A 20,729-nucleotide genomic window follows, 5' to 3' on the forward strand; every position below is an offset into this window, starting at 1 on the left:
ACTATATAACCAATTATACACCTTATCGCTACTTGTCCTTCATTACTGTATATCACAAAAAGTTCAAGCAGCCAGGTCAGCCAGGATTAGCCATAAGTAGACCGAATTATCTGTCTCTAGTGTGGGTTCATTTGAACCCACATTTTCTTATCATCATTTGGCTATTTTATATTTATTTTTTTTTTGTGGACACAAATAAAATAGCCAAATGATGATAAGAAAATATGGAATGACAAATGAACCCACACTAGAGACAGATTATTCGGTCTAGAATAGCGGCAAATACATCTTATCACTATTTGAAAATCTTTCGTGATTGACCTGGGAATCTGCCTTGCTTGAACTATTGAGGTCATACAAGAATCACTTCTCCATTGTGGCGTCAAGATATTTTATTATGATGTTGAAATTTTAGGGGAACCTTTGTGATGTCCAGTAATGGCAGACAAATAACGTTAAGGTGTATACATTTTTGTAAATCATTTCAAATGGGATACATGTACATATACAATGTACAACACCCAGATTGAGAACTAGAAAGCTAACCAAATTTTTGCTTCCACCTCTTCACATTTAAGAGACCAAAATAACACAAAAATTACAACTATAGGTCACTGTAGGGCATTCAACAATGAGCAAAGCCCATACCGCATAGTCAGTTATTAAAGGCCCCGAAATGACAATGTAAAACAATTCAAACGAGAAAACATGTCAATCAATGCAATCAACTGCAATTATAACCTATTTGGAAATTTTTTAACTTCTTTCCAATATTAGTTGTTTACCCTTTTGTAGGAACGAAAAAGAGTGTATGGTTAAATCCAGTTAGGCTTACATTTTAGTTTCTAAAACAAAATGAATTTGAACTCTATTTTTCTAGGGCATGCCATGCCCTAAAACGTTTTCACATACATAGATTTGTTCAAATGTACTCAGTATAAATATTTAGTTGAAAACATAGCCATTTTAGCCAAAGGATTCACATGAACCTTACTTATTTATTCAACACATATTTTCAAACTTTGTGTTGAGCTGTAAATCAAAAAGTTGATACAAGGGATCACGTTTTTATAGAGAGAACTTCTAAATTCAAAAAAGGTATTACAGTCGACGAAGAATCAATGATGGTTCATTATTAGTTAAAACTGGTGCTCAAGTCGTACAGAATTTTAGTACTGGTGTATTTAATGAGTTAATTGACATATTTTTGACAGTCCTGAATACTTTTATTTTGGTTTTATTTGGCAATTTCAGGGGCAAAGTAATATCTCTTTTACTTTCTCCTTTTAAAAAATATTCAAATGAAAATAGTGTGAAATGATAATTCTAGTAGTTAGAATGTATAATCAGTAAGATATCACATGGGGCTTTGTTTACATAACATAAATGTAAGTATTAACTGTCGAACAACTGTACACTTACTTTATTAGATTTTATCTGAAGCCAGGTAAGTATTTTAAGGTTAATTCATATTTTAAACAACCCTTCCTTACCTGCACGAATCTGTGAAGTAGCTATTTTTTGTGTAGATGACAATCTTAGACAAATATCTTCTCGCATATCCCTTTGTTTTCGTTAAAACATATTGGAAGAGGCGAGGATGAACGCTTCAAATATAATTCAACCCTTCAACTCGTTTGTGTTTATTTTTCTATTACTTATTTTAATTTGATTTTAGTTTGTTTCACCGATTTTGTTTTTGTCCATAAATTTATGAGTTTTGAATAGCTGTATACTACTGTTGCCTTTATTTGTGTATGTGTATGTTCTAAATCAGGAACCTAGAGATCGTCGATGGTTGTCTTTACTTAACATGCATTAGTTATGCTGTCTAATCTTATGCGTTCTGTTTGATATTTTTGCGAACTTATAGTTGACATGTCGTCTTTTCCTTTGCAATACTGTCTATCGTAGACCGATGGCGTTTGTTTATTCATGGGTATTTTCTATTCCTTATTTTTAATGCAAAGAGGTAAATGCTAGTATAAAGGTTTAACTAATATGAGGATGTTTGGTCAGTTAATCATCAATTCTCCTAAAATTATCATAAAATAAACCATTTTAAATCAGGAGATGAAAAATCCGAGCATGCTATTTAATCTAACATTATTTACTACCACTACAAACCAGAAAAAATCTGAAATGGCCTATATCTGTACTCGACTGTACTTATTTTTACTCGACCAGTCTGAATTGGCCTGAAATTTATTTGATAATACTTGACTGTAGCCTGAACCATACTTGACAGTCTAAACTTGTACTCGACCATTACTTAACAATTTTATACGAGTTTGAATTATACGCGACTAGTCTGAACCATACTCGACCAAGTCTTAACCAACCTAGACATATTTTTTGTATCTATCAACTGAATATTATCAATTAAGAAAATGATTTAAAAAAAAAAAGAATTTGAACCACTTGAAATTGAAAATGTGTTCCAAAGTAATAGTAAAACTTTATTTCAATTAGATGTCAGTAGCTTTTGTCAAATTAAAGACATGACATACTAAAAGCACTTTAATATGGTTTAATGAAATCAGTACATGTGTGTTTTAACGGTAAAAAGAAAGCCCTATTTTCTAAAACTCGTGCACTACTTATCTAGTATAATCGAAAGGCCTTGATATTTAAGTTAAACAGGATGTTGCAATTTTGAATAAATGTTGTTTAAAATTTGATACCTCTGACCAGGTGTTATCTTATACATGAGTTTGACCCAATCAGAGGTAATACTCTACACTTCAACACTAATCAGGAGAATAATTTTCTAAATTTCTTTAATTTGATCCCTTTTTATAAATAATATATGATATAAAAAAAATATTTAAAATTATTATAATAGATATATGTCTTAATAAGGCTAAACAATTCATTGATTTTGTTGGCTGTTGTTATAAGTGTCAGTTAAAAAGAAATTTATTGTAAAAATTAAGAAAAGTAGATGTTATTTGGTCCAGTATGGTTCAGACTGGTCGAGTATTGTTCAGAATTTTGGTTAAGTATGGTTTAGACTGGAGGAATAGGTCGAGTACAGGTCGAGAATGGGTTAAGACTGTTTTAGACTGGTCGAGTAATAATTCAGTCTATTGTAAATGGCAAAGATAAGGGTCAAGTTCGATTCAGTACATTTGAGTATGGTTCAGACTGGGGTCGAGTAATGTCAAGTAAAAGTCAGACCAGTTTAGACTGGTCGAGTAAAACTCAGACCAATTCAGACTGGTCGAGTAAAACTCAGTACAGTCAAGTACAGAAATAGGCCATTTCACACATTTACTAGTTTGTAGTGTACTGTACATTGAAACCATTTTGCGATATGTTTTATATATTTTTTTAAATCAAATAAACATTTTATAGCAGTATTTGTATTCAGCTTATCCTGGAATCGCAATTTTTAATCTCGTATGTGTGTCGAATGCTAAATAATCGCAAAAATAAATGTCCACAATAAATTCTGAATAAACATTATGTTGAAGTCAAACACGCACATTTTAAACGTATTTGGGCTCTAGTCTATCGTAATTAAGAAAAGAAAACTCATTTGTGATAGGCGATAAGATATATCAGGCTGTAAACTGTAAGAATGTATATCAAAATATAATGGAATGATTATTTGCAGATATATCTTAACTAAATGGATGCGATGCCTTTATTTGGAAAGGAGATGAAGGAAAAGGAGTTTCCTCTGACGGAAGGAGTAACATTCATAAACCATGGATCTTACGGGGTTGTGCCGAGACGGATAAAGGAAGCTCAAAGAAAGTAATTTAAACATTTGATTTTTTTTTAATATGAACTTGATAATAATGACATTTTTTGTCCTATTCATACCAAGTCATTTTTAAAAGTCTTGAGCAATACCTAGTGTGTCTATTTATGTAATGAAAGGGGTTTATTACCTCGTGACTTATATCTGCAGTGTTCATTCGGTTTTCTTGACAGCAGTTACATATAACAATCATATTATAAACATATTTGTTATATTGGAAACCATTAGCAAATTAAATCGGGATATAGTTTTAAAAAAAACCCATGGAAGTGATAATAGACGAAATTGCAGACGTTCATTGTGAAATAATTACTGCTGTTTTAGGACCTATATGGTTACATATATACAAGGTTGCAATTATCAGAGAAGACGTTTTGTTCCTAACAACGCACCTCCATGATTGTGTCATACATTTCTCTATTTAAAATCTGAAAAAGCAGACAACTAGAACATCTGAGAGGCATATTTATTTTTCAGGAGTAAACTTCCCATTTGATGTTCATTTTATCTACAAAACGAATACAAATATTTTTAATTAACAGCTTAAGCTCTGTCTTTGAATGAAATTGAGAATGGAAATGGGGAATGTGTAAAGGAGACAACAACCCGACCATAGAACAGACAACAGCAGAAGGTCACCAACAGGTCTTCAATGTAGTGAGAAATTCCAGCACCCGGAGAATAATGTATATTTGATGTATCTGTTTTACCGCTTTTATTTCTATACATTAAATAAAATATATACTGTAACATTAATTAATCAAAACACCAAGTTTTGAATTCATTAAATGCTTTCTTATAAAAACAAAGTGGCATTGTCGCATAAATCGAAGAGCAAGGTGTTATTATAAACGGAAAATCCTCATCTGAAAAAAAGTTTTTCAAAGATTTTTGCACTTTAGAAATGACTTAAAATCTGTATTTTTTTATGGTCTCAAATCTTCGCGTGTTTTAGAATTATAGATGAAATGGACAGTTCACCAGATTTATGGTTCCGAAGAAATAGAAGAATAAAACAAGACGAAGCAAGACATTGTATTGCAGAGTTTGTTCATGCTGATCCAGACGATTTGGTTTTTGTCCAAAACACAACATCAGGTTTCTAAACATAACATAGAAAATGGTTATACCTATTTTTTCAGTTAAGAATTCCATTTCATTTTAGGTTTTTGACATTGTGGTTTTTGTATGTTTTATGAAATAAAACTAAGCGGTTCGACCATGTTAATCACTGGCGATAACTAGGTTAAAAATGTAACGAATATGTCGGGAAAGCATGAGTGTTCTTTAGTGTAGATAAACTCATCATAAACATCAGGATTGTATTTGCGTCAGAGGTGTGTGTTCCGTCTATAAAAGACTCATCAGTGACGCTCGACTAAAACAATGTTACAAAAGCCAAATAAGGTACGAAATTGAAGAGCATTGAGGACCCAAAAGAGGCATCGACCCAGTAGTTGAAAATAAACTCATCACAGATACGAGGATTGAAATTTTGTATTGCGTAAGACGCGTGTTTCGTTTACAAAAAAACCCACCAGTAACGCTAGAATAAATAAAGGGTTGAAAGGTAAAATAAAGTATGAAGTTGAAGAGCGTTGATTTTTAGCAATGTTCGTATAAATTCAGTCCTTTGTGTGTTTAATTTTGAAAAGTTTACATATTTTTTTTTACTAACATACTGGCACAATACAAACTCAAACTGTCATGATAAAAAGATCAAATGTAAACAAAAACGACGCATACGAACGGAAAATCATAATACTTATCAATGTTCAAATGCATATCATATTTTATTTAAAATAATATAATTTATGGTGAAAAAATTTACTGCTTGTAATGCACGGAGTAGCTAAGATTTTCCAAAATGAAACGTATCGTTTTAGGTGTCAATACAGTATTAAAGTCAATGAAACTGAAACCAGAAGATATCATCTTGTATAATGACAATACATATCGTGCTGTCGTAAATACGTGTGAAGCGACTGCACAGTTCTCTTGTATCGCAGGTAAAATAAAACGCATTTATTAACTGAAATAAAAGATAGTCAAATATTGTTTTATCTGTTGAAAGTTCCAATATCCACGAGACACTTATGATGGAATTAGAATTTTGGTTGATGGTTTCATGATCATGAATACAGAAATACTGTCAATAGTTTAACAAAATATCAATGGGTTTTGTATTACGTATCCACGTTTGGATTGAAATTGCCGTGTGAGTAGACTGGTTCCCGATCTCAATATTAAGTATGTTACACATATACCAATATAACCTCGTGAGAGAGTATGGATATGAGCTAATACCTGGAACGTAGTACCGGGAACCAGTATACCGTGTGAGCAACATAGGTTGGAATGACATCCAACAATAACGTTAATGACAAACATTTTGCTGTACTAAATGTTTGCATCAGGTTTTTTTTTTGAAATAGACAAAACTTATCATACTATATATTTTGATATAAAAGCCTGGAAAATATCAATGTCAACATGACATCAAAATTATTTGACGATATTCTTTGGATAGACAAGAATCATAAATTGTGTGGGATCAGGAAATATCAATTGTTTTCTATTTGCATTGTTTTGGCTTTCCGTCTCTCACTTTGCGACTGTCATACAAGTGAGAGGTTTAGCTAGCTGTACAACCAGGTTCAATCCAGCATTTTCTACATTAGAAAATGCCTGTATCAAGTCAGGAATATGACAGTTGTTATCCATTCTTTTGATGTGTTTGGACTTTTTATTTTGCCTTTTGATTTTGGACTTTCCTTTTTGAATTTTCCTCGGAGTTCAGTATTTTTGTGTTTTTACTTTTTATTGAGAGTGTATCCTATTTTCATTTTTAAAATGTCATCAAAGATAAGAGTCTTTTCAATCAGAAGTATGACTTTACTGTACATAAAAAGTTAGCAGTTTTTATTTTAACAGCATTTACTCTCAGAAGATTTGAACATCGATAAACTAATTTTGTGACTATTGATATATATTCTGATTTATTTGAAATTTGTTTTAGGTGTTCGCACAGACTTGTTAACACTACAATTTCCAATTAACAGCGAAGAGGAAGTTGTTGAAATGTATAGGGAATATTTTAAAAAGCAACCTAATGTGAAAGTAGTTGTACTGGGTTTGTTGGTTATTATAAATACATTTTTTAAGTATTCATTGCTGTACCGTAATATGGTAAATAGTCGAAGTATCGAAACAAACCGAAGAGGAGACTGAAATTCAATAAAACATTAGCTCGTTCCAATTGTACATTTTTAATAGAATAAAAGGATATGGTGTACCCATCCATGATACAAAATCAGTACATACACACACACACCAACACATACACAAGACACACACATACACAACAGAGAAAGCAAAGAAACAGCGCTTTTATTGCCGTTCTTCATCTTTTATGGTCAAATGAAAGACAAAGAAAAATGCTTTCATTTTGGCTTGAATATCTGAATAAGATTAAACATAATAATAATTGCTATCGGTCTGCACTACATTTCTTGAGTGAGCAACGAAAATAACACTTAACAAATGTAATGTACCAGAAGTGCTTTTGAAATAACTTGCATTTTGTAGATCACGGAAGGTTTAATAAAATTCATTAACTTTCTAACTCGTCTTTCTTAATGAGTTTTTTTTTACAGATCACATAACTAGTCAATCAGCCATTAGAATGCCTTTAGAAAAGTTAATACCTTTGTGTAAAGAATATGGAGTAATGACATTAATAGACGGAGCACATGCACCCGGACAGATTCCCCTTAATCTGAAGGAGCTTGATGCTGATTTTTATTCAGGTAAAATATTAACATGCGTTTGCAAAGTAAACACAGACAACGCAATAGGGGAAGATCAACGTTAAAACAATTTCTGGTCGAAGATCGGTAACCTTCAGCTTGCATGTTATTGGATAAAGGACGAGTTGTGTTTAAAAACGGCTTACTGTCATTATCTTCATACAAAAAAAAATATTTTCAAAAACTTGGTCTTGTTTGATTAAATAACGACACGGCAATTCTATTTAAAAAAATTTCTATCGCGTCGTAGGAAGATTTTAGAAATAAAGGCAACAGTAGTATACCGCTGTTCAAAACTCATAAATCCATGGACAAAAAACAAAATCGGGGTAACAAACCAAAACCGAGCGAAACGCATTAAATATAAGAGGAGAACAACGACACAACACCGAAACGCAACACACACAGAAACAGACCAATCATCAGACAAAACACCACGAGAATAACAAATGTAACATGAAAACCAAATACATGAATTTGGGATAGACAAGTACCGTGCCACGTCTTATCTCAATATCTCAAAAATAAGAGAAAACACAAACGACTCAACGTAAAAATGCAACACAAAGAGAAAAAACTGTCCATTTTCAGAAATAGAAAATAGAATGATAAAGGTTTATCAATCTTAGAATTAATTTCCATCTTTCCTTTCAATAAAGTGTAACTTGTTGATTTCAGGTTACAAAAATTTGAGATCAGTTCAGATTGCATGTGTGTCATTTTTAGATTCAGGTCAACTAATATCCTTGTACTTTTAGAAAATTTAAAAATACCACCAAGCCGGATTTAATCAAAATTTTTACTTTGAAATTAGATGATGAAATCTCCAATTAGTTTTGTCACATAAAAAAATATTGCGTCATGCTTAAAACCTTAAATAGAAATTGGTATAGTTATAATCGAAATAGTTCAATGCAATAAACATAATTATATGAAATATAGTGATAATGTAACTAAAATCACTTCACATAACTATATACAGATATATAGATCTTTGAATATAAAATAAATGTGTAACTCTCCTTTTGTACCATCTGTTGTGTCTCTTTTTAGTTTCTCTCTGATTTATATAAACATGAATATACTTAAAAAGTCAAATCACAATAATACTGAAATCCGAAGAAAATTCAAAACGGAAAGTTTTAAATCTAATGGCAATATCAACCAACAAAACACATTAAACAAATGGATAACAACAAACAACAGTCATATTCCTGACTTGGTACAGGCATTTTTAAATGTAGAAAATGGTGGATTGAATCTGGTTTTATAGCGCTAAACCTCTCAATTGTATGACAGTCGCATCAAATTCCGTAATTTTTACAACGATGTGTGAACCAAACACACATAATGGGTAAAATAGTCAAAATATGGTTACAGCAGTCATCACTATGTTACAATCTTAAAACAAACATTTACAAAAAAGCACAAAAAGCATCTATCAAATTAAAAAAAATGTTTCGCGTGTTTGGCGTCAGAAAATATATAATATATGATTAAACAACCATATACTTTGACATTGAGAAATCGATCTATTCCTTTATATTAACATACTATATTTATTTAGGAAATCTTCACAAGTGGCTATATACTCCTCGAGGTTGTGCGATATTGTATGTGAAGAAGGAACATCAAGATTGGGTTAGGCCAACTGTCACATCTCATGGTTATAAAACCACTTTTCAAAATGATTTTTTCAAACAAGGAACACGTGATGATAGTCCATATTGTGTTGTACCGGAGGCAATACAATTTTATAAAGATCTAGGAGGCTACGTAAGTTAATCTGTTAATGTATTAGCTGTTAATATTTTTCTGGAAAAAACGATGCAGTTTTGAATGAAGTCTTTTAATATTCATAATTACAAACATACAGAAAATTTCCTCATTGTCATTAAAATGAAACTTCTTTCTAAATAACTTACACGAATTTTATCAAATCAAAGCATAGATTCAAATTTACTGTGAACATATCTACTCTAGGACTGGTTCAATTAATTCAGTTGTGGATACTAAAATATTCCATAGATCTATTTCAGTTTAAACAATCCTAAGTTACTGTCCTCTTCATAATAATATTTAGGCATTTGACTGTTCAACCTTTTACACAAGTATTTCCCACTTCATCCTAAAGTATCAATTGAAAGAGTTTGTTCTGCTTCTCTCATAAAAAACCCAAAGTATAGCCAATTTGGAAACAATTATCTTTTCTTTATAGTGAGAGACACATCGTATTTTGTGAAATTTACACTCGGATTCAAACAAAACATTGCATTCTCTGAAAATGACATTTTTAAGATGCTAGTTTTATTTATTGACAACATAACTGTTACTTTTGTGTGACTTATTTTTAAACCAACCATAACTATTCCCATTGAAACCAACTGTTCTCCTCTTCTGACCAACATGTTCCATTATTCATCCATGAGCTTTTTTGGAAGAAATAAAAGAAGTTAGCACTACCCTTCGACTGAACATTCCGCTATATATAGTATGTTCTCTCACATAATAAATATGAGGATTATGTTAAAGGCATTCATCCAATCTTACATGAAACAAAGAAGATCACAGATAAATGTAAGTATATGCCATTGAAACCATGTGGAATCCACAATTTTCTATATAAGGAAATGCATGTACCGAGTCAGGATTATGACAGTTGTTTTCCATTAGTTTGGTGTGTTTGAACTTTTGATTTTGTCATTTGTTAAAGGACTTTCCGTTTAGAATTTTCTTTGAGTTCGGTATTTTTGTTGTTTTATTAGATAAGATAAGATAAGATAAGATTTATTTTATTAAAGTGTCACCATCCATTACAATATCAATATATATATATATATATATATACATAAAGTCATAAGAACCTAACATTTAAGTAAAAGGATGCCAGCCGAAAACGACTTATGAGACACTATCATTTATTCATAGATTGACACTGATAATTTTTATGAGAGTCGGTTGAGACAAAATAGATGATTTCAGGTCCCCAATTATGAACTATCCCTGTCTATGCACTCAAGCAGTGCCTTCATTTGGAGTTCACATATCCAAGTAGAAACGATATTCAAGAGGTTGCATTTCCGTAATAGAAGGTTCCTGCGCACAATGAAGCTTTTAACTAATATTTTCAATCGATAGTGTTGAAATCCCCTCTTTAGAAATTTTCGAACGCCAGCACGAGCTTGTTGAGTGTAATGAATCATCTGTCTTGCTGATGACGATGGATATGTTCCAATTGTGGCTACCACAATCCTCAAATCTGACCTACCGAATTAGATTGTTCACGGGGATTGTACCAACAAGAGCAACACGAAGGGTGCTACATGTGGAGTACAATCTGATTTCCCTTCCGGATGACCTGAGATCACCAAGGGTTTGTTGGTTGGGTTCATATTGCTAATTTTTTAGCATATTTTGTAAACTGTTGTTTGGTTTTTTTTTATCTTTTTTTTTCTTTTTTGGCAATAGCATTTTCAATTTGTTTTCGATTTTGATTATTCCTTTAATGTCTTTTTATCCACCATGTTCGACATTTGAAAATGCCTGTACCAAGTCAGGAATATGACAGTTGTTGTCCATTCGTTTTTTATGTGTTTTGTCATTTGAATTTTGCCATGAATAGGGACATTCCGATTTGATTTTCCTCTCAGTTCAGTATTTTTGTGATTTTACTTTTTACTTCACTTTAAATAGCTGTAATTTTTTTTTTTTGCAAATCAATCCATGTTTGCAAGTAGTATTGAAGCAATTTAATTCCCCAAACCCATTGGAAAGTTATGCATGAACGTTTTCTCGGTCTCCAGGAAGCATTGAAAACTCATTCACACTTTCGGAGCATGTTTTGGCCAGTTTTCAGCTTTCCAGTTGTGTTTTGTGTACTATTGATTGTCTGTTTGTCTTTTTCTTTTTGAGCCATGTCGTGGTCAGTTTATTTTTGACTTCTGTGTTTGAATGGCCTTCTGCTATCTTTCGCCTCTCTTTTACAAATACATTTTTTTTTTTTTAATTTGACTGTTTGACAGGAAATTTTTGGCAATCTCCCTTTTATCAAACTTAAATGAATTGAATAACTTTGAAAAAATTGACCAGCTGTAATTAGTAATACAAATATATTTGGAATGACAATGAAACGTTTTAATAAAAAAAATGCGTGCCAAACGATTTATTCTAAAATGTTTTGATCTAATACTTTTTTAAATAGTTTTTTAAATTATCCATTGCTTTTCGACTATAGAAGTACGCAAATACTTCTATTTAATTTGATTAGCCAATTTATTGCCTTGTATATATCCCCAAACAATAAGCTGAATCTGTGGTTTAAGATGTTTTAACGACTGGCAGTCTTTCAACCTACATATATATTAATATACGAAACTGTATGTTTCTAACAACTTACCTTAAATTACAATTTTCTACATTTGAAAATGCCTGTACCAAGTCAGGAATATGACAGTTGTTCTCCATTCATTTGCTGTGTATTGTCATTTGATTTTGCCATTTGATTAGGGACTTTCCATTTTGGATTTTCCTCGGAGCTCAGTAGTTTTCTGATCTTACTTTTTACTGCATTATTTTTTACAGGAAAAAATAAGAGATTATACTGATGATTTATTGAACACATCTACAGAATTACTCTCTTCCTCTTGGAAGACAGAAAAACTGCAAATACCAAAATCAATGGAAGCACCTTTTATGAGATTGGTTCGGCTACCAGAATTAAAGCAAACATCATCGATGAATAGTATTGTACGTAGAATTCAAATTTAAATAATATAAAAAACAATATTTTGATTTTTTTTGATTTTTTTGAAATTATATGAAAACGTTCGCTTTTGATTCCGTTTGTCAAATAAAACAAAACGTAACAAGGAAACAAACGCCTGAAAGTCTACAAAGGCAATGATTAAACAGAAGTACAAAATGGAGAAGACAATGTGCAAACATGTAAACAAATTTTTGGTATATTATTAAACTTTCTATTTAAATATCTGTATGGTACATGAGCACTCATGTTCCTGTCACGAAACGGAAAAAGGTGAAAAGACATAAAGATGAGCGCTTCCATAGATGGAGTGTAAGGTTTCTTTTATCCTGAATATTGGTTTCGGCCCAAAAAATAATATTTTTATATATGTATATTTTATGATTTAATGACAATATTTCTTCAAAGAACGGATTATTCATTTTAACATTTACAGGATGATGGCGAAAGACGTATTGTAGAAATCATCGTAAACTATGGTATAGTTCCATGTATTACCTTCGTGGACGGTAAAGCCTACTGTCGACTGAGTGCCAATGTTTATAATACAAAGGATGACTACAAGATTTTGTGTGACTTAGTACTTAAAATGATTAATAAATAGTATGCTATAGAATAATTTCCTATGTATGTTGGTAGTATCTCTGTTCTTTTCTTGTTTTGAAATTATTTAAAATTACGGAATGTACCTCTCTCGTGCAAAGCTATGATTCCTTTTCCAGCTTCGACTATACGTTTTTTTTTATACATTTTGATTTCATATTTTCAATAAGCTGTAGATTTTCAAATATGTGGGCCTGATCATCACTGAAGAGAAATAAATTTTCAAAATGCGCATCTGGTGTGGAAAAATTGGCACGTGTATGTTATTGACAATTATGTTCTCATTTTGGTTCATGTTACTTGCTAGAAATCAGGTACATTTGAATGGCCTACTGTAGACTAAAACACACAAGGCGCTTGAAGTTTTTTAGCAGGAGGCACTTTACGCAAAAAAATGAGAAAAACTAACTCATTGCATGAAATCGGTGTAATCCGTGCTATAGGATATGCTGCACGTTGGAAAGTCTCATCTATGACATCATCAAACAATACCATTATGTTTAAGTGTTTTGAATGACAGACAAATTGATGGAACCTTATTAATTTGTCTTTTTCTGTTATAGCATAGTGTAAATCAAGTGATTCAAACTTCATATTTGAAGTTGATTGTGTATGAAATTGTTTTAATGATATTTGTGTAAAAATGGTATATATGAATACTGTATTAATAATTAATCAAATAAAATTGTATAGAATATTTGATAAAAAAAGTTGTGTTTATCCTTACCAGCTTTATTTTACAGATTAAACTTTGTGATATTTTTATATATCAAAATGTTTAAAAATTGGTGTTGTATATTCATTCTCTGTATGATACAAATTTTAGTGTTGAAAGTATGCATATAACAAATTGAACGGTCCACGTAGATACGAGTATCTTGACGTAGGGAGGGATACATCCTATTTTGTAAAAAAAATCACTCTGATTTAAAAAAAAATATTCACTGAAACTGACATTTTCAAGATTCTTGATTTCTTGACCGACAACATATTTATTACGTTTGGAGGACGTGTTTTTCATAAAATTATCGGCCTCCACATGGGAACCAACTGTGTCCCTCATTTTGCTGACTTGTTCCTTTACTCGTACGAGGCTGACTTCAAACAGGAACTTCTTAAGAAGAAACAAAATAAGACAGCAATGTCATTAAACTTTACTGTCCGCTATACAGATGTTGTTTTCTCAATAAGTAATACAAAATTTGGTGACTATGTTGAAAGTATTTATCACATCGAAATAGAGATAGAGGATACAACAGAGACAGTAACGTCTGCCTCAAGTTTTGACTTACATCTAGAAATTGACAATGAGGGTCGTTTGAAAACAACGCTTTACGACAAAAGAGATGATTTCAGTTTCCAAATTGTGAACTTTCCATTTTCTGTAGCAACATTACAGCAGCGCCTGCATACGGAGTAGATATCTCCGAGCTACAACTCCCCATTGCTACGATATTCTAGGCGGCTTGTATTTCCTATAATGATTTCTTTGATATAGGGTTGCTGTTCACAAGGAAAATATTTCACCAAGAGTTCCAAATGATGAAGTTGAAATCATCACTTCGTAAATTTTACGGACGCCATCACGAGTTGGTTGATCGTCATGGAATATCCGTTTCACAGATGATATCGGATATGTTCCTTATGTAGTAACTACAATCCCGAATATGACCTACCGATTATGACTATTTACCGGATTTGTAATAAGCAATACGATTGGTGCACATGTGGAGCAGTGTCTGCTTACCGTTTCGGAGCATCTGAGATCACCCATAATTTTGTAGGATTCTTTTTGCATAGTTTTCATCTTTCTATGCTGTATTTTGTGTACTATTGTTTGTCTTTTTGTCTTTTTGGTTTTTTTTGGCAATGACGTTGTCACTTTATTATTGATCTATGAGTTTGAAGTTTGAATATCCCTCTAACCTTCGCCCTCCTTTCGACGGAAGATCAAGTTATTCGTCTTTGTTTAAACGAACATCAAATAGACCTAAAAAAAAAAGACCTTTGTTTTCTTTTTCAAGTAAGTTAAGAAAGTGTCTTTTCCAAATTAGTTGTCAGCACCCTTTTCTATTATCACAAAGATTTTACAGATTAGATCCTTATTTGTTTGATCTGCTCTAGAATGTTTTAAAAAGGTACTGGACTTTTAGATATGCTAGCCCGAGCATCAATGAAAAGGCATATATATTGTCGAAATGCGCAACTGGTGCAGTAAGTTTTGGACCGTTAATTTTATTATGTAAAGTGATAAACCAACAATATTTTCATGAAAGGGCTTCGTCTGAGGACACTGTAACAAAATAATGTGTCATAGAGATAGGACAATATCAGGCCCTATCTACTTGTAAATATCATAATACATATTTGGATGTATATCTTAACAAAATATAAAAAAGAAGATGTGGTATGATTGCCAATGAGACAACTATCAACAAAAGACCAAAATGACACAAACATTAACAATTATAGGTCACCGTACGGCCTTCAACAATGAGCAAAGCCCATACCGAATATAGTCATCATTCCCTGCTCTAAACTAATGCAGATCAATACAATTATTTTTAAAATTGATATGCAAAGCAGACACAAACATCTTTTTTGACAGGTCGTATTATGGTTTACAAATGTCCAGCGTCCGTCCGTCCGTGTAAATGTCTGTCCGTCTGTCCGGCGTCCACATGTCGCACCGTAACTTGAGAACCGCTTATCCAAATTTTATGAAACTTAACATACTTGTTTCTTATGATGGTCGAACGATCTGTATACTTTTTGGTGAAAATAAGATTTAAACTTTTTGAGTTACGAGACTGTAGACAGTGGGTCGGTTTTTTTCACATGTAGCACTTTATCTCATAACTCAAAAACCAAAGCATTTAGAGCAAATCTGACACTAGTTAAAATTGTTTTTCAGGTCAAGTCTTGTCTGCCCTGAAATTTTCATATGAATCGGACAACCCGTTGTTGGGTTGCTGTCCCTAAATTTGTAATTTTAAGGAAATTTTACTGTTTATGGTTATTATCTTGAATATTATTATAGATGGAGATAAACTGTAAACAGAAATAATGTTCAGCAAAGTAAGATTTACAAATAATTCAACATGACCAAAATGGTCAGTTGATCCCTTTAGGAGTTATTGCCCTTTATAGTCAATTTTTAACCATTTTTCGTAAATCTCCGTAATCTTCTACAAAAATCTTCTCCTCTGAAACTACCGGGCCAAATTATTTCAAACTTGGCCACAATCATCTTTGGGGTATCGTGTTTAAAAAATGTGTCCGGTGACCCGACCATCCAACCAAGATGGTCGCCACGGCTAATATTATAACATAGGGGTAAAATGCAGTTTTTAGCTTATAACTCAAAAAACCAAAGCATTTAGAGCAAATCTGATAGGATACATTTGTTTATCAGGTCAAGATCTATCTGCCCTAAAATTTTCAGATGAATCAGACAATCCTTTGTTGGGTTGCTGCCCCTGAATAAGTAATTTAAAAAAAAAATGCCGTTATTGGTTATTATCTTGAATATTATTATAGATAAAGATAAACTGTCAACACCAATAATGTACAGCAAAGTAAGATTTACAAATAAGTCAACCTGACCGAAATATTCAATTGACCCCCTGAGGAGTTATTACCCCTTATAGTCAATGTTTAACAATTTTCATGAAATTTGTAAATTTTTACTTACATTTTCAACTGAAACTACTGGGCCAAGATAGAGATAATTGTAAGCAGCAAGAATGTTCAGTAAAGTAAGATGTACAATCACATCACCATCACCAAAACACAATTTTGTCATGAATCCATCTGCTTCCTCTGTTCGATATTCACATAGACCAAGGTGAGCGACACAGGCTCTTTAGAGCCTCTAGTTTAACTTGTTTATAGTTGTTCTTGGGAGACATTAAGGAATTCGATTTTATATCAAATATCAAATACTTGTGTAAGGTAAAACGTTATTATCCAGTTGTATTTAATCTGAAATGTCTGGAATAACGAATAGTGGAACCTGCTCAATTGTGCAGTTTAAATCTATGAGTTATTTCCCATTGGTCAGAAGTTTTCCTTTTTGTTAAAACATCTAAATACTGTTTTCCCGCAAAAAAAAGGAAGCTTAACAACGTTATTGATGAAGATAGCAATCGAAGTATACTGCCAGGATACTAGGATGTTTTAAGTTTTGTATCCGAAATATTATTTTGAATGTTTAAGTTCAATCCAAATTGTTAAAATAAAGTATTCGTATAATTTATTGGCCTGAACTTCTTCAGTGCTCTTTTCCCTGGTGATTTGTCTTACCTTTAAGCCATGATTGCATCTTTTGCAGTCCCAAAAAAAGTTTCAAAAAAGGTCATTCAAATCTTGAAGGCTTTGGAGTAAACGTGTCACAGCATCGTGTTGTTAATTGGTTTGTACGCGATTTTTCTGTCTACTCATATAAAGCAAAATGAACACTGTCCAATTATCATGGCCACATTCGTGAAATAGTTGTATCAAGAATTTGTATAGTAAGATATATATGTTCGAATCCTTGGTTGAACGATGATGGGACATGTTTTCGCGGTTATAGATCTTTGAATAAGATATATATTACTAGTCTGGTCTTTAAATTTACCGATTGTGACCAATTTCCCTATTGTGTTGAAAGAATCGATGCGAATGGAGTTTGGTGCATGAATGAAGGATAATCCACGCGGCCATTCTCGCTCATAGGTATTTGGAGGCTAAGCCTTTTTTATGTGACCTCCGCCACTTTTGAAAACAGACGATCCATATCTGTTATACTACTAAAAAGATAGATATCAGTGACCGATGCAGATGAACAGTAAACTAGGACTTGAAAGCCAAGAGTAATTACATGTCGTTTCATGTATATTTATATTAAACTGTCACAAAAATACGTGAAATTTATTAAAATTAATAGAAATCAGTATAGTAAACTCGGATAGTAGATTAAAAATTATTTACTATTATCTGAGCTATGCCATGTAAATTGAAATGGCTACCGTCAGGTTATTTAGTGTGCAGATTAATTTTGATAGGTGTCACTTTTGTCCTTACTTCTATAGTTTTTGAGATAAAAGCGAAAACTGCATTTGACCCTGTTGTATGTTTAACTAAGGCGGTCATGTTTGTTAATGGAACAAAACTTCGGATACAATTTATAAACAAGTTACCCTAAGGAAAATTCGGTTGAAGTTAAAAAGAATTCATGTTTGCTTACTTTTTAAAAACCTTCTCCTCTGAAACTACTGGTCTTATGGGAAAGAAAAAAATGTGAAAATTTGTGTCAATAACTCACTAAGGGCCCGGTCAATTGGCACTTTTGGTCATGTACATTTTTTTGTAGTTTCTAATTTTTTTATGTTCAACAATATTAAAAATAATAACCAAAAACTGCAAAATGCTCTTAAAATATAAGTGGCTGCAACTCAACAATGGGTTGTTCGATTCGTCTGAGGATGCAAGGATTTGCATGTATGCAAATATTTGGTCTGATAGAACTTGCGGTCTATTGAACATTTAAATTTTTTTGCCACGTGCCAGATGATTTAGTTTTTAAGACATATAAGCCAAAAACTTCATTTAACCCATATGTTCTATTTTTAGCAATGGCGGCCATGTTTGTCGATGGATCATTTAACTTCAAATACAATTTATAAACTAATTTTGAAGTTATATTATATGGCCTAGTAGTTTCGGATGAGAAGATTCTTGAACTAGTTTACTAAATTTAGTCCTGGTATCTATGATGAGTATATATATTTACGACGACGGACGTCAAGAGCTCAGATGTGAGGCCCTTGAGGAATTATAGTTATCCCGTACCATTGTAAACTCGTACCAACGTCAACTCGTACCACTTTACAAAAACTCGTACCATTGCAAACTCGTACCACTGCTAACTCGTACCAACTTATTTAAATGCATTTAAATGGTGTTTTATGATGTATGTAAATTACTTTCACTCAATACCTCTCAAGTTTGTAAAATGTATATAATTTGAAAGTACAATGACCAATTTGTAGCTAATGTTCCCTGTCTATAAAAATTTGGATAGAAAATACCGTGGCAGATTTGCTTTGTTGTCTCTTATGAAAAGACTTTTTTAAACTTTTACTGATAATTATTGAATTTAATTTTTAATCATTCCAAAGTAATTTTTCATGAATAAATCCTAGCAGTTAATCAAAATGATTTCCAAAATGAAATTCTTACTTTTTATAAATAGCAAGTTACAATGAAATGTAACCGTTTCCTGTTCCCGAATTTTCCCGCCAAAAAGCACATGGCTTTCAACAATTGTAAACAAAGCATTCAATGTGTGATCATGGATTACAGCATTAATTAATTTAATTTGGATATAGATATTCAACTTAAGGAACAGTTAAAGCATTTTTTTTTCTTTCTTCTGGATTATAACTACTTTGAAAGATCAGCTTAAAAAATAAAGCTTTTTAGAAAAAAAAATTCGTATTTTTGTCTATAAAATCCAGTATAAAATTCAAGTAATTCAACATTAGTTTTATTTTAAAAGTTTACAAAAAATATTCTTAATATTTTATATATTTTTGATGGTACGAGTTTGCAGTGGTACGACTTTCCTGTGTTACGAGTTAACTTTTTTGGTACGAGTTAACATGGTACGAGTTTCCGTTGGTACGAGTTAACTTGCTTCCCCCTTGAGGCCCCGGTGAGTTAAAAAGCCCAATATGAACTTCAAATAGAATGATTTATGACATTTACGGTAATTAGATATGAATCTCATCTTTTCCGAGAATTGACGAGATTTTGACGTCATGAATTTGAAATTCATCATGGCGGACGAGAAGTCCTTTATTCGGTAGGTATACAAAATAAATGTCACAATTATTGATATGTGCTTGCTTTCGAAGCGATGGATTACCAGTTATATATATATAGTAGTTGTCATACTATAGAAAACAGTAAAAGTCTATTCAGGATAATGCAGCAGGTCAAAATTTTGCAAAAACACCGGTAAAATAAAAAGATACAAACAACAACAGCCACCTGCTGTCAATAAAAGGAATGACTCATTACAGTTCAGACATGTCAGCCTCCATGATGTGAATATAAATGTCAAATGTATACTCACTATAGTGCACCTATCATAAACATATAAACAAGGTACTTGGTCTGGTGATTATGTAAAAGTTCCATCCCATTCATTACTGACATTAGTGACAGTGATTCTGAAACTTGGGATTTTGGTTTCCCTGTTTTACTAATTACAACTGCATTTGACTTAAAAAAAACCAACAGTTATTGCTTTATAGAGTCTTCTTGTCAACAAGTGCTCATATACACCTTATCGCTAATCACGGCTGACCCAGCAGCTTGAATTTTTTACGCATACAACAATCACTTTTCCATTGTGGCGTCAGATATTTTGTTTTATGACTTCACAATTTCACGGGAACCTGTGTGATATCCAGTAATTGCAGACAAATAGCGCTAATGTTTATGAGGTCAGTCTTAGTAAAATCCTGGAACTTGAAATTGGTATTTCTTTATTGACTATGTTTTCTTCACAACACACCTTAGTCCTTATAATTATCATCTGTCCTGCTTGAACTTTTGATGTCATACAACATATGTACAGTATAAATTGCTTTTCCATTGTGGTGACAGATATTTTGACTTCAAATTTCATGGGAACTTTTGGTGATGTCCAGTTATGATGGACAAATAGCAATAAGTTGTATACAACTTCAAATTCACATTTCTTCATGTAAACACCATAAATAAGAAATTTTGA

At 32.2% G+C, this 20,729-nt stretch overlaps 2 protein-coding genes across 8 annotated transcripts in view; both read left to right on the forward strand.

Moving 5' to 3' along the window:
• The first annotated feature begins 1,392 nt into the window (after positions 1-1,392).
• LOC134705526 (uncharacterized) lies at positions 1,393-12,946 on the forward strand. The gene is made up of 9 exons (XM_063564244.1): positions 1,393-1,447; positions 3,620-3,762; positions 4,725-4,867; positions 5,656-5,778; positions 6,789-6,902; positions 7,426-7,578; positions 9,146-9,354; positions 12,160-12,324; positions 12,777-12,946. Exons 2-9 carry the CDS (start codon positions 3,635-3,637, stop codon positions 12,942-12,944), a joined length of 1,203 nt encoding a protein of 400 aa, XP_063420314.1. The 5' UTR covers positions 1,393-1,447; positions 3,620-3,634; the 3' UTR covers positions 12,945-12,946.
• Positions 12,947-19,733: 6,787 nt separating this feature from the next.
• LOC134708348 (CLIP-associating protein 1-B-like) overlaps positions 19,734-20,729 on the forward strand; it is a 109,586-nt gene continuing 108,590 nt past the window's right edge. For all 7 annotated transcript variants that reach the window (XM_063568805.1, XM_063568808.1, XM_063568809.1 and 4 more), the window contains exon 1: positions 19,734-19,793. The gene's annotated coding sequence lies outside the window, so the exon portion shown is untranslated. The remainder of the gene's footprint in view (positions 19,794-20,729) is intronic.

Source organism: Mytilus trossulus, chromosome 2 (assembly GCF_036588685.1).
Source record: "Mytilus trossulus isolate FHL-02 chromosome 2, PNRI_Mtr1.1.1.hap1, whole genome shotgun sequence".
NCBI lineage: Eukaryota > Metazoa > Mollusca > Bivalvia > Mytilida > Mytilidae > Mytilus > Mytilus trossulus.